The sequence below is a fragment of the Oncorhynchus tshawytscha genome, linkage group LG03 (genome assembly GCF_018296145.1).
Source record: "Oncorhynchus tshawytscha isolate Ot180627B linkage group LG03, Otsh_v2.0, whole genome shotgun sequence".
Lineage (NCBI taxonomy): Eukaryota > Metazoa > Chordata > Actinopteri > Salmoniformes > Salmonidae > Oncorhynchus > Oncorhynchus tshawytscha.
Window position 1 is genome coordinate 57183234 of NC_056431.1, and position 27812 is coordinate 57211045.

The following is a 27812-nucleotide window of genomic DNA, read 5'->3' on the forward strand; positions in this document are numbered from 1 at the left end:
AAAGGTTTGCAGCGCAGGGCCCAAACCTCCATAATGACTAAAAGTGAAATAAACTACACAGCAACTTTCTCTTAACAAATATCCCTGTCACATTTCCCTTCAGTCTCCACATCTCTCTGGTCGATCATAAAAATATTGAAGGAAACGTTAGAACTGGGAGAAGGGGATACTGGTATTTTTACCCGTTAGTAGTTATATTTAGCTAAGTGGAAAGGCAATTACTTTGAGTATTAAAGTAGCATTAATGTGCATATTTTTAAAATATTTTTTATGCATTGTGAATTATTTTAAATATAAGCTACATTATATACAGGTAATTGATAAAATAAAGGAAACACGTGAGTAAATGAGGGATACGAAGTATATTGAAAGCAGGTGCGTCGACACAGGTGTGATTCCTGAGTTAATTAAGCAATTAAGACATCTCATCCTGCTTAGGGTCATGTATGTAGAACAAATCCCAGTTGCCCATCATTTTAAGTTTGTGTGTGTGTGTGTGTGTGTCAGTCACCAGATCTCAACTAAATTGAACACTTATGGGAGATCCTGGAGAGGCGACTGAGACAACGTTTTCCACCACCATCAACAAAACACCAAATTGTGGAAGAATGGCATTGCATCCCTCCAAGAGTTCCAGCCAAGGCGCATGAAGTGTATTGAAGCGGTTTTGGCAGTTAGCTGTACATGAATTGTCATACTGTTGTAAATATGACTTTACTTTACATTATAGCCATGTTAACAAGATCACTCCAGATCCTGATTCTAAGAGATTGTTCACTTTGCCTGAGAAGTGTGGCTGATTATGTATGGCAGTGACTGTTAGTTTAACTAAAATATTTAAAAGAAATACTATTAATAAAGTTATAAATACTTTCTAAATACGAACCCCACTTGGCACAAACCATCATCACATTACAGCTTCACATCACCACTTCTCATAAAAAAAGATATTACCATACTAAAGACATTAGATCATAAGTGGCTCTGAAAAAAAACTGTTTAGTTGTTATGGCAACTGTCAAATCTATCCAGTGAAACATTGTTTGATTTTACTGCTAAGCTTAAGCTTTGGATACCAAGCTGTAGAAAATGCATTATATCTGTACAATAAAAAAAAAACACCACCGCTCACTCACACACACACCTAGTATGCTTATATTGGAGTGTTCTGCTGTTTGTGTAGTAGTAGGATATTGGGCACTCAAGCACTACTCTTCAGATGGTGCCAACAGTGTCTCTAAATCAGTGAATGCATTTCAGTTACTTTGCTGGTCCTACATGACCACCTGACATGGTCAGCATCACCAGACACTTCAAGGCTATTTAGCAGTATAGAATGTACTAGGACATACAAACCCATTCATTCGCTCTTTTTCATTCCATCTAACTCTTTTCTTCTGTCTCTCACGCATGCAGTCACACACACACACACACACACACCACACGCAAGTAATACCATTGACAAATAAGCAGTCTAGGGAATGGATCATAACAGTGTAGTAAGCCCACAACCTCCCCTGAGTTACATACCCACAGATTCCAATTCATAAACACCAGGTTCCCACAATCTTAGGACAACATTTCAACCTCCACAGACGAGGTGAGAGACAAATTCAAAGTAAAACATACAGTATACAGAACTATACCTAAAATATATTAGCTATTAGAGAAAAATATTTGGGGGATTATTTTCAATGTATACAACTCTCAACCACGTGGCCATATTTATTATAAATATCTTTAAATAGGGAAGCTGTAGCAGAGAGACCGCTATGTTGGAGTGTTAGGTGTCTAGTCTGAAATTAGTGAGGGTGATAATACCTGGCCTTAGAAATAGAGGGGTAGAAACTGACAGCCCATGAAATGCATAGTCAATCATACACAGTGCAGCATGCTAGAAGTTGTTGTAGGCAGGGTTCAAGCTACAGAAGTGTCCAAGGGTACTGGAGGCTCCCATAACAAACCAGGGCACTCCTGTAAGAATTAAAAATCATCCATGTGGACACCTCTGTCAGCTTCGAATATCCACATTAGTACAGCCCACTACTGTGTTTTAGGGCACCCCATGCATCACATTATAACTTGAAACCATGGTTGTAAGAATCACGAAAGGAAGACTGCGATACAGGCTACAATCCCTTGGAAAATACTATTTCAGGAGGTACAATGGCAACGGTGTTCGTCACTTTGACAAAATGAACCCCAGACTAAGTGGTGTGTATCTGTCTATAGGTTGGTCTCCTTCCCTCTCACGTGAAGAGAGCCTGCTTGGTTGAGGTCTCATCCACCAGCGCCTGGACCGTCACGCTCACCTTGATCATACCCTTCTCCTCTAGTATGTGATGAGGCAAACACAGCTTATCCTGTCGAGGTTCCACACACAGAAAGAGCGAGAGAGCGCGAGAGTGGGGGGGAGGGAGCGGGAGTGGGGGCGGAGGGAGCGGGAGCGGAGAGGGGGGAGGAGGGAGCGGAGAGTGGGGGGGGAGGAGTGGGGGGGGAGCGGAGAGTGGGGGGGGGAGCGGGAGTGGGGGGAGGGAGCGGAGAGTGGGGGGGAGGAGGGGGGGAGTGGGGGGAGGAGGGAGCGGAGAGTGGGGGTGGAGGGGGGAGGAGGGAGCGGAGAGTGGGGGAGGAGGAGGGGGGGAGGGAGCGGAGAGTGGGGGGGAGCGGAGAGGGGGGGGAGGAGGGAGGGGAGAGCGGAGAGGGGGGAGGAGGGAGCGGAGAGTGGGGGGAGGAGGGAGAGTGGGGGGGAGGAGGGAGCGAGAGTCGGGGGAGGAGGGAGCGGAGATAGTGAGTGGGACATAAAGAGAGAGACGAGGAGGCAGAAAAAAACAAGTCAATCAAAAAGACACCTCAATGCAACTATGGTGATGAGTGAACATACAGACAGTACAGGTGTATGTGGAAGTATGCTGAATAACCTATATGAAGAAACAGCACTTCATTCATCATCCTCCTTCAGAGAACAGCAACACAGAGACCGAATAGAATAACCCCAAACTGTACATTTATTACCAGTTCCATTCACACCATCAGATATACAAGTCAGAAAAAGCCTCAAGGTCCATCAAAATCAGCACTGACTATGAGTTAAAACACAGCCAACTAATAGTATACAGTAATGGCGAACCAATTGCACTCCAATATAGTCGCTGGCAAGGTTGACATGACAGTGAATAAGCTAACAGAGTTAAAAGGAAAATATGGATAGAAACGGATGGACAGTTTGGGGGAAATTGTGGACACTACATCCATGGCTTTTAAATTAAGTCAGAAAAGAAGGTTAACCCTCATTGCTTTAAATTCAACTACAGACATACATACATACATACATACATCAGTCAATGGACAGTAGCAGCACTGCTGGCCTCAAAGTTCTCATTTAAAGGAATGAGCTTCTAGTACAGTTCACATATTACTGAACACATCTCATATTCACTAGCCCTTCAACATAAGACCTCCACATTAGTCCGTTCTGTAATATTGCATGTGCAAATGGTTTGTATGTTTAGAAATGATGGATCTTTTCACACCTTGTATTCAGTCCAGGTGCTTGGGAGTAAGAAAGTTGGGTAAAATAAAACTTCCAAACTTCCATCCAATGTACCCTCTTGGGGTTTTAAAATAAGAAACGTAATATATGGCCTGACAGAATAGTACAACAGTTGGGCCAAAAAGTATACATACTGAACCGTAGTCATGTAACTACCCCAGGGTAAATACACTATATTAGAACGAGAGTAACGTAGAGTGGTAGAGAGGTGCAGTAGTGATGTGATTATTGAACCTTATTTAGTGACAGTGTGCCGTGTGACATTTTACAGTCTAGTCATAAGTGGTGTGTTTATTAGGTCCAAACCTATACACTGTCTGTTGTGTCGTTGTCTCATGGATGGCATTACTACTGAGCGTTGCCATTTCCTTCAAACAGACGTACAGGTGTAAATACAGTTGATATAATGTATCTGAGGAGTCTTGAAGAGACTGACCAATGCAACAAAAAAGCTCCAAGATCCAGCATGATGGAGGAGCTCTACTAGTGCTCTGTGCTTACCTGGACTGGACCCAAACTAGACAAGCTGTATGGAACCAAGAGACCGTATGACCACATGGGGAATCAGTGTGTATGACCCCCATACCACGTGTCTGTGACCCCGGAGGGCATTAATAAAACGAACAGTCTGACTTGACGCATTGGCCAAAGAGTTGCAGAGAGACTTCAGGTAACTTTTGTGTACAAGCTCCAGGATTCCTTTCAACAGTTGGAATGTGCGTTATTGGTGGGGACAGTATACGAATGCATGTGTGTGAGGTTGTGAGTCGGTATTTATTGGAGTTTAATGGTGCGCATCTGCAATCTGTGCATGAATGCAATTATGTATGAGAGACACTTGTGTGTGTGAATCAGACAGAGGAGAAGAGCACAGAAACAAGAGGTTGAAGAAAAAGAGGAGGATTGGGGAGGAGAAGTGTTGGCACATGCGGAGGGCAGGGCTGAGAGGAGGGCGGGCTTTGACAGGAGATTGACAGGTAGTGTTACGTCAGCTCACTCCAGCTATAGGCCACAAACAGCAGGAGAAGACAGAACATGTGTAACAGGCTCGAGCAAATCAGGTCCCACGGCTGCCATGCTGGAGGCGGAGCCTGGGCCACCTGTGTAGAAGCCTCGGGGGCAGGGGTTGGGTTTGGGACCTCTCCCTGTCTGTCTGAGTCCCGCCCCTCTGTGGGGGTCTCCATGGCGACCAGGGCGCACACGGTGACCCGGATCGGCCGCAGGTGACACTGGATGATGTCATAAGCTGAGCAGAGGGAAGACTGAGGGCCCAAGGAGGAAGAGGAGGAAACATACAAGGTGAATGAAGATGAAAGGAGAAGAAGGAATGAAAGGAGAAGAATGAAAAACGGGGGAAAGAATGATACAGATGGATAAAAGGAAAGGGGTCACAGAGGAACATCGATGGATATTGCACACGAAGAAGAGAAATCCAGTCAGATAGAAGTGGAGGAGAACAATGAGACAGGGAAGAAGAACAGAAAATACCATAGGAAGAAGGAAGAAAATGGGAAGGGAATGCCAGGAAAAGACAAATAAGAGGTAGATGAAGAGAAGAAAGAGGGAGGGTGGTCCGGCAGGAAAATAGAACAGAGAGAAACAAGGCAGGATGTTAACCGGTGGGAACAGAGGTCAAGGTGTATTTATTTGCAGGGCTGCGCAGGCGTGGGTTACCAGGGCGACGTGCAGGGCTGCTTTTTGAGAGAGAGAGAGAGAGAGAGCGAGCGTGTGGGTGAGTGTGTGACTTACATTTATAAAACTGAACTCTGTCTCTTTCAGAAAGCAGGCCATGCTTGGGTGTGGAGCGTTAGGAGCAATGAGGATGCGGGTGGTGTTAGCCAGCTACACCTTCGCTTGCATTCGCTAGCATTAGCTTTCAATCCAGCGCAAAGTACCTGTTTCAGTGAGGCAGCGACATTTCAGCCAGCAAGCAGCAGTAGAATCAGCAGCAGGATCACAAGCTGGCTAGGGCCAGGTTATACAAGGAGAACCAGACTAGCCACAGCAAGCAAGCAGGAGGTCTAAGGAAGCAGCCAACAGTCTCACTGTTGGTATTGGTACTGCTGTGCATTCTGCTGTACAGTCCCAGCAGGCTACTCAAACAGTGAACAAAAGGCAGCTTTTGTTGTGTGAGGTTTTGACACAGCAGGGCTTACTACATCATGGTAAGAGTCCCACTACCACTGTATGTATAACCACTGGGTGACAGAAACAGTGGTTATAATTACTGACTATTTACTAAAGGAGAAATCAACACAGTAATGAGTCAGCAGGGTCAATTTGATTCTCACACACAAGCACACATATTACACAAACACACACACGCACACATATTACACACACACACAGTTACCATCCCATGCACACAGGACATCTTTCAGTCAAGTAAATTCTATAACATTTCTGCCATGTTTTTCTGCAGGAAAGACAGCACACCAGCTCCTGTTAAATTCATTTTTTTCTTTGGCCCTAGCTGGGGTCAGAACCGAGCAAGAGCCAAGTTCTAAAGTATAGAGGATGCCCAAAGCCGTAGTGAGTAGCGATGATGACAGCATAGTCTAGTGCGGCGATGATGATGATGATGATGAAGCTTTAATGCTTGTGTTATCAATGCATCTCTCTCAGAGGAGGAGGAGTAGAGGAGGATGGGAAGGTGATTGGCTAGATGTGCCAGTTCTGGGATCAAACTCTGTGCTCTGACTGGGCAGATTGTTTTGAGGCGATGATTATAAAGTCGTTTGGTCCCGATATCAAATACATATCCTAGAACGGTAATACTGTATAAAATAAATTTGTTGTAGACTTATCAAATGGTCTAGTCTCATCCCAGCACTAGCAACCAGCCTTTCTGACCCTCAATACTAGTGTGTATAGTATCTGTGTTCTATACAGGCTGTGTGTTCACTGATCCCCAGTCAGCCCACCCACAACTTGATTCCAAACCCAATGATGCACTGTGGCTTTTATTCAAATTCTTAACAGATCAAAGATCAGTTTACCTCAGTTAAATCCTGACTAACAGTAAATCTGAAATACAGTGGCTGATTCAGGATCAATGAGGTGCCACTATCTAACAGAAAGGAGGGGGTGTGTCTCACCTCAGGAACGCCCATTTTCCTACAGGCATCCAGGAAGTTCTCTACGTTCCGCCGACACTTGGCCATGCTGAGTTTGGGCTGCGGGGTCACACAGAACGCAGAGCTCAACGGAGACTATAATTGTCTGTAACAAAAATAAATCACCCATTCCCACTTATTCTTCTTTAACCCCTCATTGACCCCCAAGACGTACCACAGCAGGCGAGGGCACATGGATGCTGACCACGGAGCGTGGGCGAATGTGATTGGCCAGATGGCATAGCACCACCCCGTCCATGAGGGAGGAGCCTAGGTCTTCAGGAAGAGCCACCTTCAGTCTGCTCTCTATGCTCTGAGGAGAGACAAGAGGGGTAAAAACCCACTCACCTTAACACACACACAAACTGAGGACATAATGCTAATACTGGGGAGTTAACTTCCAGAAGCGAGAGAGAAAGAGAGAGAAGCTCTCACGTCTCTGAGTTGTTCCATCAGTTCCAGCTCTTCTCTCAGCTGCTCCATCTTCCTCCTCATGGTGAACTGAGGGTCAACAGACTCCAGGCTCTTATGGGTCCTCAGGAATACTGCCCCCAACATGCAGGAGGAGAGAACAGCCACCATCCATTAGACAGGAAGTCAGTAACTAACACCTACACATATTGTACTGTACATATAGTAATTCACACCCACACTTCACACCCATACAACCACACATACTGTAGCATACATAAATGCATACTGCAATATTCACTGACACGGAAAACACACTTTCACTTACAAGTGTATGAGTAGCTACTGTTACTGTACACTTACATAACCCCTTATTCATATCCACTAATGCAGATGCACTCTATAGTGCTGGGCTCTGGGCTGCATTCATTGCCATGGAAACAGTCATCTGCACTGAGGAGTGAATGTGGAAGATTGAGTTTCCTAAAGGCGTTACACTTAGTCAATCCTGCATACCAACAGATGGCATAGCAAGCCCTCAAGGAACTGATGGAACTGAAGATTCTTATCTTACTGTACATTAAAAGCAGAAGTCTTCTCATTGGTATTCTATTCAAATCTCAAATCAGTATTTAAACTGGGTAAGCACAAAATATGGAAGTCAAAGCTACAGAGAAATGTGTATGTGTGTTTTTTAAACTGTGTGGGAGGAGGAAATGTAATCAGAGTGTGTGTGTGAAAAACAGGCATGGCCTATGATCACATTCTAAAACGTAGGACTGAATCATTTACTAAACCAGTCAGTGGCCTATATTCTAGTCATAAATCTCCCCTGCAACAGCCACCATATACAGCTTAGTGACACACCACATGTTCAGTAGCTCTGCTTTGTGATACACAGTCAGACCACATGAGGGAGCCCAAGAGTCACTGGATAGTTCAACCTATGCTTGGGGAAAAGGGAAGGGGAATGCATTTCTGAAGTATTCACACTAGGCCTTAATAACACGGGCCCATCTGATCATCTCTCACAGGGAAATGGCTCCTTGAGGGGCTATCCAAGGAAGTTAGAGATAAACACATACATGCCTCATCCAGAAGCATGACTGGCTGATAACTATCAGAGTGGGTAGAGGGGAACAACGAGGGGCGATGGTCACCCTCCACTTTCGCCATAAAGAGAACAGGATGTTGATCATTAGAGGTTGTAAATGTGGTTAGCAAAAGGTAAGAGTAACATTTAACAATACAACAATGGAAAGAGACATGTTACTTTTCACATAACATTTGGATTTGACATATTTTGGACATCAGAGCAACCTTGAGGAAATCTTATTTGAGTCATAAAAGGATGTTCCTATGTTAGGGAAGATATACAAAACCTTGCAGAGCCCATATCCAACTGACAATCTCATAAAGAAAAGGAACTATTGGAACCAAGACTTAAAAAGACCTGATGTTGGGACAAGATGGAAGGAAAGTTGGAGCATAACTAATGAAATTACAGTTAACTAAAATGTATGTTTAATCCAGTCTATAATGTATAGAATGCATTATACAAGAGACAAAATTCTCTAATTCTACAGCACAATGGCAGAGTCGTGTCTTAAGTGTAAAACTAATAATGACTCAATAATCCATGATTTCTGGGAATGCTATTAAATCCAAAAGTTATGGGCGGAGAAAAAAGTTGGCTGTCAGAATTACTTTTAATCCGTCTGTCTGCATATTTCAAGGCATAGCATATGGGGGTGTAGTGAGATACCAAATGGGCTGGACGATTCTTTTGAAATCAATCCAATTCGCTATCATTAATACAATGGAAAAATCTAATTATTTATTATTGAACTATAAAAATGGCATATGGGTGACCGAAAAATTATTGGTGCAATTTATGTCCAGGTGGCAAACAATAATGCAGGCACTAGGGATGGGGGTGTGAGCATGGGGGTCTGGGCAGATGAGATGTAATTGTATGGGTGTGTCTTTAAGTTGTTGTTTCTATGTTTATGTTTAGAGTTTTAAAAAATATGAACAAATTATCTACATATACACACATTACCAGAAAAAGTATGGAAACACATACTCATTCTAGGTTTATCTTTATTTTTTTTTACATTGTAGAATAATAGTGAAGACATCAAAACTATGAAATAACACATATGGAATCATTTAGTAACCAAAAAAAGTGTTAAACAAATCAAAATATATTTTATGTTTGAGTTTCTTCAAAGTAGCCACCCGTTGCCTTGATGACAGCTTTGCACACACTGACATTCTCTCAACCAGCTCCGTGAAATAGTCACCTGGAATGCATATCAATTAACAGGTATGCCTTGTTAAAAGTTCATTTGTGTAATTTTTTTCCTTCTTAATGCGTTTGAGCCAATCAGTTGTGTTGTGACAAGGTAGGGGTGGTTATACAGAAGATAGCACTATTTGGTAAAAGACCAAGTCCATATTATGGCAAGAACAGCTCAAATAAGCAAAGAGAAACGACAGTCCATCATTACTTTAAGACATGAAGGTCAGTCAATACGGAACATTTCAAGTAAGGATTGGAAGACCCCGAGTTACGGCTGCTGCAGAGGATAAGTTCATTAGAGTTACCAGCCTCAGAATTTGCAGCCCAAATAATGTTTCACAGAGTTCAAGTAAAAGACATCTCAACATCAACTGTTCAGAGGAGACTGCATGAATCTGGCCTTCAAAGTCGAATTGCTGCAAAGAAACCACTACTAAAGGACACCGATAAGAAGAAGAGACTTGCTTGGGCCAAGAAACTCGAGCAATGGACATTAGACTGGTGGAAACCTGTCCTTTGGATTGATGAGTCCAAATGAGAGATTTTTGGTATCCCAACCACTGTGTCTTTTTGAGACGCAGAGTAGGTGAACGGATGATCTCCGTATGTGTGGTTCCCACCGTGAAGCATGGAGGAGGAGGTGTGATGGTGTGGGGGTGCTTTGCTGGTGACACTGCTGTGATTTAAAATTCTAGGCACATTTAACCAGCATGGCTACCACAGCATTCTGCAGCAATACACCATCCCATCTGGTTTGTGCTTAGTGGAACTATCATTTGTTTTTCAACAGGACAAGGATCCAAAACACACCTCCAGGCTGTGTACAGGCTATTTGACCAAGAGAGTGATGGAGCGCTGCATCAGATGACATAGCCTCCACAATCACCCGACCTCAACCCATTTGAGATGGTTTGGGATGAGTTGGAACACAGAGTGAAGGAAAAGCAGCTAAGTGCTCAGCATTTGAGCGAACTCCTTCGTGACTGGTGGAAAAGCATTCCAGGTGAAGCTGGTTGAGAGCATGCCAAGAGTGTGCAATGCTGTCATCAAGGCAAAGGGTGGCTATTTGAAGAATCTCAAATATAAAATATATTTTGATGTCACTACATGATTCCATATGTGCTATTTCATAGTTTTGATGGCTTCACTATTATTCTACAATGTAGAATAATAGTAAAAATAAATAAAAACCCTTGAATGAGTAGGTGTTTTAAAACTTTTGACTGGTAGTGTGTGTGTGTGTACATACGTTGAACGTCACTGAGCTTTTCAGTAAGGCCATTCTACTACCATTGTTTGTCTATGGAGAGTGCATGGCTGTGCGCTCAATTTTATACACCGGTCAACAACTGGTGTCCCTGAAATAGCCGAGTCCACTAATTTGAAGGGATGTCCACATAATTTTGTATATTTAGTGTATGTGTGTAATAGCAGAGCATAATTTTTTTCCCAGAGTAATAGACACAGATTGTGCCTCTGAGGGCACACACTGATTTGTGAGGGGGTCAGAGAAAGAGAGAGAGAAAGAGGAATATTGTGTGTCATGCTTTGAACAACAAACCCAATTTAACCCTGTCTAATGGGCGCCCAGTGGCGTTCTAGCCCAGAAGGAAATCCTGTATCAGAGAGGAAGTCTAAAATCCTGGTTCCTCTCTAGTCAGGGCTGCTACTGTGTGACATCACCGACCCACAGAGAATACAACTGTCAACAGCTGTTGTTGTTTATGAGTTCAAAGGTCAATAAAAGCTACTGCACCATACATATATTTAGTATCAGTACAGTCATTCTGCTTCCTCGTTCAGCCCTCAAGCATCTACACACAAACAGGTTGTGTAACTGTGCTACCAACGACTGGTGCTGGTGTGACGCTAGACCAGGGCTCTCCAACCCTGTTCCTGGGGAGCTACCCTCCTGTAGGTTTTCACTCCAACCCTGTTCCTGGAGAGCTACCCTCCTGTAGGTTTCTACTCCAACCCTGTTCCTGGAGAGCTACCCTCCTGTAGGTTTCTACTCCCACCCTGTTCCTGAAGAGCTACCCTCCTGTAGGTTTCTACTCTAACCCTGTTCCTGGAGGGCTACCCTCCTGTAGGTTTCTACTCCAACCCTGTTCCTGGAGAGCTACCCTCCTGTAGGTTTCTACTCCAACCCTGTTCCTGGAGAGCTACCCTCCTGTAGGTTAGCTACCCTCACGCCAACCCTGTTCCTGGAGAGCTACCCTCCTGTAGGTTATCACTCCAACCCTGTTCCTGGAGAGCTACCCTCCTGTAGGTTATCACTCCAACCCTGTTCCTGGAGAGCTACCCTCCTGTAGGTTATCACTCCAACCCTGTTCCTGGAGAGCTACCCTCCTGTAGGTTTTCACTCCAACCCTGTTCCTGGAGAGCTACCTTCCTGCAGGTTTTCACTCCAACCCTGTTCCTGGAGAGCTACCCTCCTGTAGGTTTTCACTCCAAACCTGTTCCTGGAGAGCTACCCTCCTGTAGGTTTTCACTCCAAACCTGTTCCTGGAGAGCTACCCTCCTGTAGGTTTTCACTCCAACCCTGTTCCTGGAGAGCTACCCTCCTGTAGGTTATCACTCCAACCCTGTTCCCGGAGAGCTACCCTCCTGTAGGTTATCACGCCAACCCTGTTCCTGGAGAGTTACCCTCCTGTAAGGTTTTTGTTCCAACTCCAGTTGTAACTAACCTGATTAATCTTATCAACCATCTAATTATTAGAATTAGGTGTGCCAGATTCGGGTTTGTGTGAAAACCTACAGGACGGTAGCTCTCCAGGAACATGATTGGAGAGACCTGCCCTAGACACACTTGGAGTTGGAATGGTGCCCTTAGACTGGGTTCTGAGAGCTCTTTGGCTGTTAATGAGGTCAGCCACTTGTGATCTCACCTATTGGTTACTGGTGATGTCACCTCCCTGAGGCCTGACCCGTTTACTGGTGATTGGTTATATCTTCATTGAAAAACAAAGCTATCACCACTGTTCTCACTGCTTGGGAATTCCATGACCAATTGTCCAACATTACTGCTCCTTGGAACACTCCTATTTTCTTTCTTCAGGACATTCTTTTGGAATGTCTTTGTTATTATAATCTACCTATTGAACTATTATCATTAGCAACGGGAGAGTGATAAAAAGTGAATGTTGACTTTGAATCCATGCTGATATTATAAAAGCGCACCCTTTGAACAATCATGTAACATGAGTCGCCCTGGGGGAAATGGCTGTCGGCAACTTTCTGTTTCCCTCCTTATGGAAATGGGATATCCCCAGTGAGACCATTATCTAACAGTTAAAATATAAAACTATAAATACCATGAGCAATAGAAAGGAAGCCAGGGGAGAGGAACAGCAAGATACTCCGTTCGTACGTACATACTGAGCTGAGTGAGTGAGTGAGTGAGTGAGTGAGTGAGTGAGTGAGTGAGTGAGTGAGTGAATGAATGGACATCAGATATCTCAGTACCCAATCTGCTTTCCCACCAATATCAGTCCTGGCATGAAAGATACTGTGTCTGTGTTTAATTGGTTTTCCAAAGGCTATAATGCACTGTTAGGCAGAGCCCGTATCAAAGGGGACTTAATGGAGGGTGGCGTCTGTGTGTGTTGCCAGATCTGGACTGTGGTTGTACTGGGAGTGGACATACGGTCTGATAATGACTGCAGGAGGAATTAACTATTTCTCTCTGTCAGACAGAATGTGGTAATGTCCAGAGCTAGATAAAATACATCTGTATGTATAAATGTGTATGTGCAGCAGAGAGTATCTCTGTGTGTGTGTGTGTGTGTGTGTGTGTGTTGTTGGGTGGTCTTGGAACTAGCTTCTGTATAGCAGACCCCCTTCCAATGTCTTCAACCACATTGATGCAGTGGCGTACAGACACATTATTTAACTTTTACCATGTGCAACCACCACCACAACACACTTGCCAACATGAGAACAGATGGAGGGATGGAAAGATGAAGGAAGAGGAGGAGTGTGTGAAGTGTGGAGGCTCTCCTTTGATCCTCTGGACCTCAGAGTTCTGCAGCATCACACGCACGCACACACACACAGGGAACGAAGTAATCGAAAACACCCCAAACATGTGGTCCAAGGCACAGATGTGACTGCAAAAGTACAGTGCACACTTTCATCACATTCACCCATGGCTTGGAACGAGTGATAGAGAGAAGATGAGAGATCACAGAGTGTAATAGGTAGAAAGAGTTACAGGTGGAAATATAGAAAAAGGAAACAGTGAGAGAAAGAGTTGAGAGTGAGCGAAAGAAGGAGAGAGCGAGAAACAGGGAGTCACATAATGCAAATGGTTTGCAAACACCTGACTTTGTCTAGTTATGTTTGGTTTCGAGGCCTCCGATTGGCCAATTAGTTGGGAGGAGTGACCTACCACTGCTGTGCATGCCTCCATCGCCTGGTCTAGGGGGAGTGTCTCTATCGATGGACAGGGCCTGTGTGAGGAGGGGGCGGAGACAGAGCGGGGGCGAGCAGGGCAGTGAGGCGGGGGCTAGAGGAAGAGGGGCGGAGGGCAAGGTATAGGGGGAGAGGCCAAGTAGAACAAGACAGATCCATTCCAAAACCACCCCCACCCCCCCGAGACACCAGAGAAAGTTCAGGGAAAAAAACAGTTTGAATTTTAAAAGACAAGGAAATGAAACAGGCAGCAGCAGTTGATGATCGCATGCAAAGGCAGGTTGGGTTAGATAAAGGGGTGTGATTGGAGGGAGAATTGATGTAAGAGGGGGAGGAAAGGAAGAAACAAAGGAGATGTGAAAGATGCCATGAAGAAGAAAAAATACAGAAAAAGAAAATAAATCAATATTTAGTGCCATTTCACAATACAGATTTCATGACATGCTGTTAATGGTAGCAGGTAGCCTACAGCTAAATTTGACACGCTACAGCTGTAGCCTACTGTACGTAGCAACTAGCTGGATGGATGCTAGCTCTATTTCTACAAGCAGCAAATATCAGATGCTAGAGTCGTTTCAGTGAACCTGCACCCAAAGCCATCTGACCCTGAGCAGTACCAAACAGGTACAGAGGATTTGTAGAGGATTTTTTTTCTCAACTCAGAATCTGTGGACCTGCTCTGTTCCACAGGAGGTAGTAACCAGTCCTCCAGTTAGTTAGCTAAAAGATGGACGACACCTTGTATGCATCTTCCTCCATAGCCCCTCTTTGGGATTGGGTGCAGAGTACTCACATCCACGCCTTCTAAGCAAACACACATCACTTTTTCCATATTGTTCACACAGCATTACAGAAACATTGTGGGAGCATTGCATGTTAGCCAGGACAGGGCTGGTAGCCTCTACAGCACGGCCCAACTGCTGCTGCTGCTGCTTTACGGGACTTGAGCACAGAGGGTGTTATGAGATACCGTGCGTCTCAGAAGTTCTAGTCTGAGGGGAACAAGTTGGGGTAGTTGGGGTGGCGACGGACTCTTGACCATTGGAGGAACTGCCCAGGTCTTTCTTACCTTGGGATAATCTTATAACCCCATAAAAGTAGGATCGAGGTGTGGGAGGATTTGGGGGAGAAGCAGAGCGGATCAAGGGCATCCATGTCTTTATGTTGGAGTGAAAGGATGGATTTAGGGACAGTAGTATCATGTAATTATGGATTGTGGTAGGTATAGAGATGTACCCATCCCTTCACCCACCCACCCATGCCTCTACCCACCCTCCATACTGTGCCATTCCCAGCCTGCACTCACCAGAACGGGGCTTCAGCCCAAAGGCAGGGGTGGTAAACGTGGGACCGCTGCCTGGAACTCTGTCTTCTCCCTGATAGAGAGTCCATGGGAGTACAAACATAAAAGTTAGGGACCCTCTTATCCAGAGAGTATACTTGCATAATACATACACATTGTCCAGGTCTATATGGGTAATTGGGGACAAGACAGCTGGTGTTGAATGTGTGTAATTTTGTGACATCTGTGTGTGCACTGTGTATGATGTACGTGTGCAGGATTTTGATTGGAGCTTGGCGTCCTATACTATGAAACACTAAAGATGACCTCTGAGCTGGCTTAACTAGAGCACAACTCACCCTGTTCCTTTCTCTGACCCTCACCCAGATTGACTAGCATGGCCAGTTGTCCTCTAGCTTGGATTGGTCAATACATCTCATGGGTTGCACAGTATCTAGTGGTTTGGTAATATCAATATTGCTTCAACTCTAATTAATTGTGCTGAGGTAACTGTTGCTACGACCATGTAGCTCGTATTGGACAGGCTGTCGCTATGTGGTGACAGTGCTGGCTGTGTGCACTGTTCCCAATAGTGGGCCCTGTCTCTCTCTCGCTCTCTCTCTCTCTCTCTGTGTGTGACAACACTATGGCATTGTTGAAGATTTAAATTTTTTTTAGAAAAAATTGAAAGACAATGAAGTCTTGTTCTCCTTGTTATGCTGTTGTTCCTCCTCCCTTGGTGCTGGTCTATTTCAACTACAGGGTTGTCAACTCTCCAGCTAGCACTTGTTTAATGACATTAAAACAACTTTTAAGCTCAAAAGCATTTGTTTAGGTCTTTAAAGTGTGTGAGCCAATCCCAGTCTTGCTATGAAGGATCGGAAGTTTCTGGGCAACATTTATTGTTATATAATGTATCTGGGCAACAGTTACCATTGTATTGAAGCAGACTGGGGCGGGGTCAAATCCTCATGTTTGTAAACTTGGTCAACTTCACAAACTACTAACTATATCGCCATGCTACATACAACACACAACTAAACCTCACACGGTCAACAAAAACACCAACACTACACACAAGCACCTGCCTCAAATAATTCCCTTAATCTACCTCTAGAAGCGTAAACAAAAAGGTAAGATCAAAGTTCGACATTTAAAACAGCAGACCGACACACAGATTTAAAAGGTGGCTAGGTAACAGGATAGAGGTCACACCAGCAAACACAACTACTGGTCACGAGACTGAATCCTAACTTGAGATCCAAGTAAACAAACGTTCAAGCAATCTTGCACTGAAGTCAATGGCAGATATTTTAGAAAACTCAAGTTACGCACAGATCTTGAGTTAGGATTTGCCCTCTAATGCCCTTAACCACATATCTAGGATCAGCTACCCCTACTATAGCCCTCGTCTGAACTATGTAATACTTCACACAAAAACTGACTTGGGACCAGTGGTTAAGAGCATGAAGTGACCACCCACCCCCACACCCACACCCACACACACACACAAGATGAGGGAAGTCAGAGGCAGGGATCGGCTGGTAAGCCTGAGTGGGGTGGGCATCCATGGCTCGTTACTAGGTTTACCTGGTTGGACATATGTGTCTCATATTGTTGGCATGCAAGCTGGGCCTCCAGCCTGGCCCTCTCTAGAATCAACTCTCGTTTCTTCTGGAACTCAAAGCATCCTTCGGGAGTGTCCCACTAGATAGAACATACCAACCGGTGGAACTTATTTGTAAATCTACTTAGTACACTGTATATACACACAAAAGTATGTGGACACCCCTTCAAATGAGTGGATTCAGCTATTTCAGCCACACCTGTTGCTGACCGGTGTATCAAATCCAGAACACAGCCATTCAATCTCCATAGACAAACGTTGGCCGTAGAATGGCCTTACTGAAGAGCTCAGTGACTTTCAAATGTGGCACCGTCATAGCATGCCACCTTTCCAACAAGTCAGTCCGTCAAATGTCTGCCCTGCTAGAGTTGCCCCGGTCAACAGTAACTGCTGTTATTGTGAAGTCGAAACGTCTAGAAGAAACAACTGCTCAGCCACAAAGTGGTAGGCCACATAAGCTCACAGAACGGGACCGTTGAGTGCTGAAGCACGTAGGGCGTAAAAATTGTCTGTCCTAGGTTGCAACACTCATTACCGAAGATCCAATCTGCCTCTGGAAGTTAAGGGAAATCTTAACACATCATACAATTACATTCTAGATGATTCTGTGCTTCCAACTTTGTGGCAACAGGAAGGCCCTTTCTGATTTCAGCATGACAATGCCCCCTATGCACAAAGTGAGGTCCATACATAAATGGTTGTCGAGATCGGTGTGGAAGAACTTGACTGGCCTGCACAGAGCCCTGACCTTAACCCCATTGAACACATTTGGGGGATGAATTGGAATCCCGACTGCGAGCCAGGCTTAATTGCCCAACATCAGTGCCCGACTTTGGAATAAGATGTTCAACAAGCAGGTGTCCACATACTTTTGGTCATGTAGTGTACATCTACCACAGCAATTCAAGCTTTACTTCACCACAGCTCAAATATGTTATACTACAAACAAGTCATCTTAAGAATATTCAAATACCACCGAGCAGCAGAGCTATATTACAGTAGACAGGAAATTACATCAGAGGAGGAGGAAGGGCAGGACTGCTTGCTCAGGGAGGGAAACTAAAACACACACTAAACCCAGGAGAGGGGTCTTAGTCTAACACAGATGCTACTGATATATTTTACAGTTCGACACAGCCACACACAGAGATGATACACATACTCACACAATGGTCATAGTCAGAGTTCATGCAATATTGGTGCTCGTAGGTGTGTGCATTATGCAGTAATGTGATTCTTATAGGAAAGAGGTCTCACCTTGGGTGTGGTTTGTCCTTCACTGCCTTGGCCACTGTAGTGAGAGAAGAGAGTGTGAGTAAGACACACACACACACACACACACACACACACACACACACACACACACACACACACACACACACACACACCCTTACTTGAGAGTGTCCTCCAACATGACCATCTCAACAGGGTAGAGCTGAATTCCAGACAGGTCCTCTGTTTCCATATTCACTCTGAGAGCAGAGAGAGAGAAAAAGAGAGGCGTCAAGCATCTCCACAAGTTTTACCACTCAATGCCCAATGAGTCTCTTTCACCTCCACTGAGACAGCCCCAGAGTTATCCAGTCCCTGTACTGAACTAGATATTCACAGTACCAAGGAAGACAGTCAAATGTGCCATTTTTGCTACCATATATATACATGCTAGAGAGCAGGAGGGAGCAGCATGCGGTATAGTGTGTGTGCCAATGACTGGGCTCTGAAAGAATTAGACAAATACGGAATAGTAGCTACAAAGACAACATTCTGATATGGCCAAGTGGGACATTCAATAACAACATTGACCTGAAATATGATTAGATGACACATGGTGGATAATATATTTTACAGATTGAGCATTGGGCTGTGTATGGGAGATTTTGACTGCCTCTATGGGCATATGATAATGAGCCATCTGTTGGGTTGGGGGATGTACTTGTTCTTGTCATAAATGTAACCTCTGACTCAGTAGGGATAACGGTACTCCAAAGTTTTCAATGCAATGTTCCAACTGTACTTCATGTAGAAGACAATAAATTATGATGATAATCATTTCTAGGGGTGTCCCGGTGACTTTATTACCGCCACACCAGCAGTCACGAGTCACCCCCACAGTCCCTGTGACTGTTGGTCACGGTAATCCCATCCAAAACTGCACAATGGAGCTGATAGGTAGCCTACCAAACTAGCTAACGGCAGTTGCAATTTATTAAGCAGTCGCAACTTATTTTTTTATGGTGCACAAGACACCTGTCTGATACCCACCTGTCTCAGTGGACTAATACATTGCGGCGGCCACAGGGATGGCACAGTCCATCACTCTAATAAATGTGATACTGAAATTGTATACAGTTATATGATGTAAAAATAATGGTGCAACTCCAATAAATCTACACTGAACAAAAATATCAACGCAACATGTAAAGTGTTGGTTCCATGTTTTATGAGCTGAAAAAAAAGCAGAAATGTTCCATATGCACAAAAAGCTAATTTCTCTTAAATTTTGTGCATAAATTTGTTTACATCCCTGTTAGCGAGCATTTCTCCTTTGCCAATATAATCCATCCACCTGTCTGGTGTGGCATATCAATAGGATGGCATGCTGACCGCAGCTGCCTGCAACATCCTCCAGCATGACCGGTTTGGCGATGGGTCAGTCATGGTGTGGGGTGGCATTTCTTTGGGGGGCCGCACAGCCCTCCATGTGCTCGCCAGAGGTAGCCTGACTGCCATTAGGTACCGAGATGAGATCCTCAGACCCCTTGTGAGACCATATGCTGTTGCGGTTGGCCCTGGGTTCCTCCTAATGCAAGACAATACTAGACCTCATGTGGCTGGAGTGTGTCAGCAGTTCCTGCAAGAGGAAGGCATTGATGCTATGGACTGGCCCGCCCGTTCCCCAGACCTGAATCCAATTGAGCACATCTGGGACATCATGTCTCGCTCCAGCCACCAACGCCACGTTGCACCACAGACTGTCCAGGAGCTGTAGGCCTAAGCTGTAGGCCTAAGAGCATGTCCTGTTTAATCTTAATACCATAACTTACTTAGGCCTATATTTCAATATATAGGCTACTGTATCAATCAATCATTCATTTGTTCATGCCATCGCACAGCATACGAGACATGCAATCAAGCATTTTAGTTTTAAAAAATGAGCAAAAGGAGCTGCCTAAACAATAAATAAACCGCAATTCCCAAATGCATGCAAATGTTTTTAGTCTGCTATAATAAAGGCTTTATAGATTATACTTTTTCCCCGTTAGAACAGCGTCTCTGGTACACATATTTAGTGTTGTCTAAACTGTTCCAAATGGCCAGAAACAAAATACTATTGTAATCTAACAGCAACATAACTCACAACACTTACTGCTATACCCTCCTTTATCTTGATCTCCAGTAGTTTCTACAACTAAGTAAAATGTCTTCAATAGATCTGACTTCACCTTTCCCTCCTGAGCAACCAGTAAACATTCACCCATTTCAGGTTGCTTTCACGTCCTCCACATCCATTTTGCTGTCGACATTACTGTGCTTGGAGTTTGTTATAACCAATTTATTGATGTGATTATGATAGACTATAGGTCAGGCCCTATTGGTCACATGTATGCAACTCTTAAATATTTCACGTAAAGAGAGCAAGGGTTGAGTGAACAGGGATTGTATTTCATAAACAAATTAGGGATTTGGGTAACAGAACTTGTCAGTCAGAAACAAGTAAGAAACTAAATGGCTACACTGGCTTCCTGTTAAGGCTAGGGCTGATTAAGGTTTTACTGCTAACCTACAAAGCATTACATGGACTTGCTCCTACCAATCTCTTCGATTTGGTCCTGCTGTACATACCTACACATACGCTACGGGTCACAAGACGCAGGCCTCCTTATTGTCCCTAGAATTTCTAAGCAAACAGCTGGAGGCAGGGCTTTCTCCTTCCATGTGAGAGAGACGCAGATTTTGTCTCAACCTTTAAGTCTTTATTGAAGACTCATCTCTTCAGTAGGTCCTATGATTGAGTGTAGTCTGGCCCAGGGGTGCGAAGGTGAACGGCAAGGCGAACCGCCCTTGCCGTCTCTGCCTGGCCAGCTCCCCTCTCTCCGCTGAGATTCTCTGCATCTGACCCCATTACGGGGCTTAATCCCTGACTTGTGAGTGCTCTTCCATGCCATACCTAGGAGGGGTGCGACACTTGACGGACGTGATCTTCCTGTCTGGATTTGCTCCCCCTCAGGCTGTGCGGTGGAGGGGATCTTTGTGGGCTATACTCAGCCTTGTCTCAGGGTAGTAAGTTGGTGGTCTGTTGATATCCCTCTAGTGGTGTGGGGGCTGTGCTTTGGCAAAGTGGGTGGGGTTATAGCCTGGCTGATAGACCCTGTCCGGGGGTATTGTCGGACAGGGCCACAGTGTCCACCGCCCCCCCCTTCTCAGCCTCCACTATCCACTTTTATTGAACCTTTATTTAACTAGGCTAGTCAGATTTAGTCACATTCTTATTTTACAACGATGGCCTACCACGGCCAAACCCTCACCTAACCCGGACAACACTGGGCCAATTGTGCGCCTACCTATGGGACTCCCGATCAAGGCCGGTTGTGATACAGCCCGGGATCGAACCCGGGTCTGTAGTGACACCTCTAGCACTGAGAGGTAGACCGCTGTGCCACTCGAGAGCCTGCATCTATGCTGCAATAGTCTATGTGCCGGGGGGCTAGGGTCAGTGGGTTATATCTGGTTTAATTCTCCTGTCTTATCTGGTGTCCTGTGTGAATTTAAGTATGCGCCCTCTAATTATATATTCCTCCCCTCCCGGAAGACCTGAGCCCTAGGACCATGCCTCAGGACTACCTAGCCTGATGACTCATGGCTGTCCCCAGTCCACCTAGTCGTTCTGCTGCTTCAGTTTCAACTATTCTGTCTGTGGCAATGGAACCCTGACCTGTTTACTGGATGTGCTTCCTTGTCCCAGACCTGCTATTTTTCTCTCTTGCTCTCTCTACCGCACCTGGTGTCTCGACCTCTGTATGCTCGGCTATGAAAGGCAAACAGACATTTACTCCTGAGGTACTGACCTGTTGCACCCGCTAAAACCACTGATTATTATTTGACCGTGCTGGTCATCTATCTATATTGAAGAACAATCTGGTCTTAATGGCCGTGTACTCTTATAATCTCCACCCGGCACAGCCAGAAGAGGACTGGCCACCCCTTAGAGCCTGGTTCCTCTCTAGGTTCCTTCCTAGGTTCCTGCCTTTCTAGAGAGTTTTTCTTAGCCACCATGCTTCTACATCTACATTGCTTGCCGTTTGGGGTTTAGGCTGGGTTTCTGTATAAGCACTTGTGACGTCTGCTGATGTAAAAAAGGGCTTTAAAGATACATTTGATTGATGTTGAAGCTTCAGCACGGACAGCGCAATAAACACTTGGTGTGCTGTGGTGCCTTTTCTCTGCAGTGGGGAAGAGAGTGAGACAACATGCGCCAGGTCACATAGGCACTTGCTGTTTTTTTTTTACACTGTGACCATCGGCTCTTTCTTGAGTCATTTGTGAGTCTTAATTATTTAATCAAATAGTGTGCTTAAAGCATCAGACAAGCTCAGTCCATATGTAGTTGATTTTATTCAAACATATAGGGTGTGTCTATATATATATGGAAAAATATGTTTAGATGGAAGTTAGAGGTCCTGTTCTGAAATAGACACGGAAAAGTCCAGAAACCAAGATGCATAAATACATTTTTAAAACCTGTTCCGAAAGAACAACCAGAACCATCCCCTTATGGACCCGGTCTGATCCGAGTGAGAGAAGCAGCAGAAAAGCCCATTGTTTTGCTACTTTTTTAAACCGGAGCCATGGAGAAAAGGGAGAGAGGGAGAGGCACAGAGCAAGCAGCTCTAGGCTATAGGGAGTGGAGGCCGTACAGTGTGTGTGTGTGAATGTGTGTGTAAGACACCGGCGCAGGCACAGAGGGAGAGACCGCAACCGCTGTTAACTCCCACTAGACTAACTTCTTGCTAGTTATTTATCATCCCATCCGATTACATAGTACCTGTCTTGACTGCATCAAATCAAGAGGATTTAGCTAACTAGGCTAACCATAATGTTACTGCGCTTCTCACCGTCCTACAGTTAGCCTACACATAACGTTACTGCGCTTCTCACCGTCCTACAGTTAGCCTACACATAACAACTCCTCCATTCGGATTATAGCCTAAATAGCAGTTTACCTGTAGGCTTTAGGTCTTTCTCATTTCAGTTTTAATTCTGCCATTTTAATTCCATCTTCCATTGATTAGATATACCCTAACTTGCTTGCTATACAAGATGAGCAGCAATATAATAGTCTCTCTCTGGAAGCGCAAGGATCAGAGGGCATGCCTTTTTTTGCTAATTTTTCCATATGATCAATATAGAGCCGCATCATGCAGCCCATATGTTTAGACTTCTAAGACATTCCCAAGTTTATAAGCCTATCACAGTAAATAACAGTTGTATTGTGATAGTGTAGGCTACTGCATATTAAATGGATTTTTCTAACTTAAAAAAAAAATTCTAAAGGCATGCATCAACAGCTTGTATGCACGTAAGCCTGGAGGTGCTAAACATGTTTATGTTAAGTATCATAATGGTGCCCACCTGTTAGGGTCTTGTAGTAGCTCCACAGCCTCCTTCAGCTGGTTGATCATGGCAATGTGTGTTCCTTCTGTGACCTTTGACCTATGGGCCAGGAAACAGGAAGTGAGTCATCTTGTTTACAATTCAGAACCACGTTTCACCAAGACATAATATTTTTGGATGACGACAACATTCACATGAAGAATATTTTAAATGCTAACCTAATGTTGCCCTGGTATAGATATCAAAGGCACAACCAAAATACATAATGTGGTTTGTAGCAGAACACACATAGCTTTGCTGTGGCAAGAAAATAGTATGGTGATGGTATGTTTAAATAAAGAGCATTTTTCCAAGCCTCTTTTTGGGCCACATTCGACAGCGTGGGTCTATCTAAGAAAACAGCGACCACAGTATGGAAGAGCCAAGAACAACTTGGGAGGAGCACAGCTTCTTAAAAAACACCAAAGACCTTTCTACATTGGCCTACAGTAAAGAGCTGACAGTGTACATCAATCAATGTGAATACAGATGGACAAAGAGTACTACTGCCTATGGATGCATAAAGACAAAAATAACACCTTATACTGTAGCCCAGAGAGAGAAAGAGAGAGAGAGAGAAAGGACAGAAACAGACCAACACAGAGAAACACCCACTACAGTGAACAGAGAGAGGGCGGTAAAAAGGAGAAAACTGAATGGATGACGAGATGAAAGACGGATGGATTGAGGGATACTCACGTCTGTTCAGAGGCCCAGTGTGTTTCTTCTTCTATCCTGAGGGGCTCGTCGTAGTCTGCCGCCCGTCCCTGCACGAGCAGGAATACACACACACCGAGTCACAAACACACGACATCAGCTGCAGTCAGGTCATATGATCCAGAGGACCAGCCAGCGATTGGTTGCGGTTCAACATTACCGTCACTGGACTTTTTCATAGTGAGTGAGAGAGTGAATAAGCAGGCCAGTATGCCATCCCTCCCCCTCCCTCGTTCAAAGATCTGCTGACACAATCCACATGGGGTTGAAGATGAGACCACCCTATCAATTCAATTCAATTCATGGGCTCTATTGGCATGGGAAACATGTTTATATTGCCAAAGCAAGTGAAAAAGATAAACAATAGTGGAATAAACCAAAAATTAACAGTAAATATTACACTCACAAGTTTCAAAGGAATAGACATTTAAAATGTCATTATGGCTATGTACAGTGTTTATACCTCGCTGTCACACGCCCATGGGACAGCAGGGGAAGGAGGTGAGAGAGATAGAGAATAAAAGACGGAGAATAGTGGGAATAGTAATCAAGAGTTCCAGGAGTTTTTCCTGACCCTAATCTGAAGATATCATCCATATTGAGATTAGAGGTCGACCGATTAATTAGGGCCGATTTCAAGTTTTCATAACAATCGGAAATTGGTATTTTTGGCTCTGATATAAAAGAAAATACATATATTTATATTTTTTAATACCTTTATTTAACTAGGCAAGTCAGTTAAGAACACATTCTTATTTTCAATGATGGCCTAGGAACGGTGGGTTAACTGCCTCGTTCAGGGGCAGAATGACAAATTTTCACCTCGTCAGCTCGGGGGAACCAATCTTGCAACCTTACAGTTAACTAGTCCAACGCAATAACGACCTGTCTCTCTCTCGTTGCACTCCACAAGGAGACTGCCTGTTACGCGAATGCAGTAAGCCAAGGTAAGTTGCTAGCTAGCATTAACCTTGTCTTATACAAAACAATCAATCATAATCACTAGTTACATGGTTGATGATATTACTAGATATTATCTAACGTGTTCTGCGTGGCATATAATCTGACTGAGCATACAAGCATACAAGTATCTAAGTATCTGACTGAGCAGTGGTAGGCAGAAGCAGGCGCCTAAACATTCATTCAAACAGCACTTTTGTGCGCTTTGCCAGCAGCTCTTCGTTGTGTGTCAAGCATTGCGCTGTTTATGACTTCAAGCCTATCAACTCCCGAGATGAGGCTGGTGTAACCGAAGTGAAATGGCTAGCTAGTTAGCGCGCGCTAATAGCATTTCAAACATCACTCGCTCTGAGCCTTCTAGTAGTTGTTCCCCTTGCTCTGCATGGGTAACGCTGCTTCGATGGTGGCTGTTGTCGTTGTGTTGCTGGTTCGAGCCCAGGGAGGAGTGAGGAGAGGGACGGAAGCTATACTGTTAGACTGGCAATACTAAAGTGCCTATAAGAACATCTAATAGTCAAAGGTTAATGAAATACAAATGGTATAGAGGGAAATAGTCCTATTATTCGTATAATAACTACAACCTAAAACTTCTTACCTGGGAATATTGAAGACTCATGTTAAAAGGAACCACCTTCTTTCATATATTCTCATGTTCTGAGCAAGGAACTGAAACGTTAGCTTTCTTACATAGCACATATTGCACTTTTACTTTCTTCTCCAACACTTTGTTTTTGCATTATTTAAACCAAATTGAACATGTTTCATTATTTATTTGAGGCTAAATTGATTTTATTGATGTATAATATTAAGTTAAAATAAGTGTTAATTCAGTATTGTTGTAATTATCATTATTAAAAATAAATAAATACAAATTGCCCGATTAATCGGTATCGGCTTTTTTGGCCCGCCAATAATCGGTATCGGCGTTGAAAAATCATAATCGGTCGACCTCTAATTGAGATGACTGGGATATCATCCATACTGGCCGATTGAGATGACAGATATCATCCATACTGGCCTATTGAGATGACTGAGATATCAATATATCATGATCTAAATTGCAATCTAAATGATTACTGAAGATTCATATTCCACCCATATGCATTAACGTTACAGTTTCATTAAGGGCCATTAATCAAGCCTACCAGCCATCCAAAGGTCTTCACCAAGAGTTGGTGGATAAAAGTGTGATCGGTTAAAAAGTACTGGGGTCATAGAGAACGAATGTAATATACATGAGACTGGAAGTCTGAACACATCAGCTCCACTTTTCATTCTGTTAAAAACACCAATCCTTTCATTATTTACAGCACGGCCATTTCCCCATGGGTCTTTGACAATACAGACAGCCTTTAATGATGCACATTATCATCCTTAGTAACACCTCCAGAGTCCGTCTAGACATCTAGCTCATAATGGATGATGCTGAGACCCAGGTAGAAAAAGTTGACCCAAAATCACCCATTAAAAGGAGTAGTTCACCCCAAATGTCAAAATGTATGAATTCAACAAGTTGCTCACCTAATTAACTTTAGACCAAATCTTTCAGGGAGTGAGTGAGTGCGAGAGAGAGAGAATGGCCTTGCCTTGATGTAGCTGACAAAGCAGTTGCTGAGAGCAGAAGAGTCTCTGTAGCCAAACTGTTCCTTCAGGGCCTCAGTGGGGCTCTCCTCTATCAGTTGCACCCCGTCCCCATGGGGGTCCGCTACAGAGGGCAGAGATCGAGGTCAGAGATCAATGGAAAGAATGTCACAGTTCAAAGGCTGTACTGTATGGAGACACTGACATATATATATACATACATACATACATACATTATATATATATATATATATTAGGTTGAGAATATAGTGTTTGATCGCTCGTTTATGAGATTTGGGTGGATAGTGAAACAACATTACAATGAATATTTATGTTTTTATGTGTCTCTATATGTCAATTGGACTTGTATTAAAATGTACAGAAGGTGACAGTACAGTATTTGAGGGTATTTTCATGCATATCTGTTTAACCATTCATAAATCTCTCTTTTTTTAATAAAAATAAACAATGCATGAGAAGACTTTGCCTTTGTTCGTTAATTAAGGTGTGCAGAGTGAATACGTGGTCTGTGCAGGGTGAATATGTGGTCTGTGGTACGGTAATTTGGCAAAAAGCCAATTTGACATTGCTCAGTACATTGTTTTCGCTAAGGAAATGTACGAGTCTGCTGTTAAGGCAAAGCTCACTCTCTCGCATCCATCCGAGCTCTGCTAATATAACAGCCCAGATAGACTGAGGCAGCTGTATTGTCCTCTCTGCTACACTTTTCCACAGGATGGATGAGTCCACCATGTTGCATTTTTCCAATAAATTAGAGGGCTTAGTGACTAAAAGGAGACGGCCCTCATCTCATCTGAGTCAGTCTGATCAAGCCTGCCATTTAACACAAACTCAGCAAAAAAAAGAAACGTCCTTACTGTCAACTGCGTTTATTTTCAGCAAACTTAACATGTGTAGATATTTGTATGAACATAAGATTCAACAACTGAGACAAACTGAACAAGTTCCACAGACATGTGACTAACAGAAATTGAATAATGTGTCCCTGAGCAAAGGGGGGTCAAAATCAAAAGTAATAGTCAGTATCTGGTGTGGCCACCAGCTGCATTAAGTACTGCAGTGTATCTCCTCCTCATGGACTGCACCAGATTTGCCAGTTCTTGCTGTGAGATGTTATCCCACTCTTCCACCAAGGCATCTGCAAGTTCCAGGACATTTCTGGGGGGAATGGCCCTAGC

The 27812-nt window shown here is 44.0% G+C and overlaps 1 protein-coding gene across 6 annotated transcripts in view; it reads right to left on the reverse strand.

Annotated features, from left to right (window-relative positions):
- Window positions 1–1061: 1061 nt before the first annotated feature.
- Window positions 1062–27812, reverse strand: part of LOC112239644 (leucine-rich repeat and calponin homology domain-containing protein 1) — a 126450-nt gene continuing 99699 nt past the window's right edge. The window contains exons 9-20 of one of the 6 annotated variants that reach the window (XM_042319723.1): window positions 26619–26737; window positions 24055–24122; window positions 23335–23415; window positions 18099–18176; window positions 17962–17995; window positions 16668–16784; window positions 15102–15171; window positions 13773–13889; window positions 7102–7211; window positions 6842–6979; window positions 6649–6726; window positions 1062–2363 (exon numbers count right to left, since the gene is read on the reverse strand). In XM_042319723.1, the coding sequence (XP_042175657.1) occupies window positions 2250–2363; window positions 6649–6726; window positions 6842–6979; window positions 7102–7211; window positions 13773–13889; window positions 15102–15171; window positions 16668–16784; window positions 17962–17995; window positions 18099–18176; window positions 23335–23415; window positions 24055–24122; window positions 26619–26737 (1124 nt within the window). In that variant the 3' untranslated portion in view covers window positions 1062–2249. Of the gene's footprint in view, window positions 2364–2982; window positions 4813–6648; window positions 6727–6841; window positions 6980–7101; window positions 7212–13772; window positions 13890–15101; window positions 15172–16667; window positions 16785–17961; window positions 17996–18098; window positions 18177–23334; window positions 23416–24054; window positions 24123–26618; window positions 26738–27812 lie in introns of those variants that run through there. The other 5 variants (XM_042319720.1, XM_042319726.1, XM_042319722.1 and 2 more) reach the window with 5 other exon arrangements.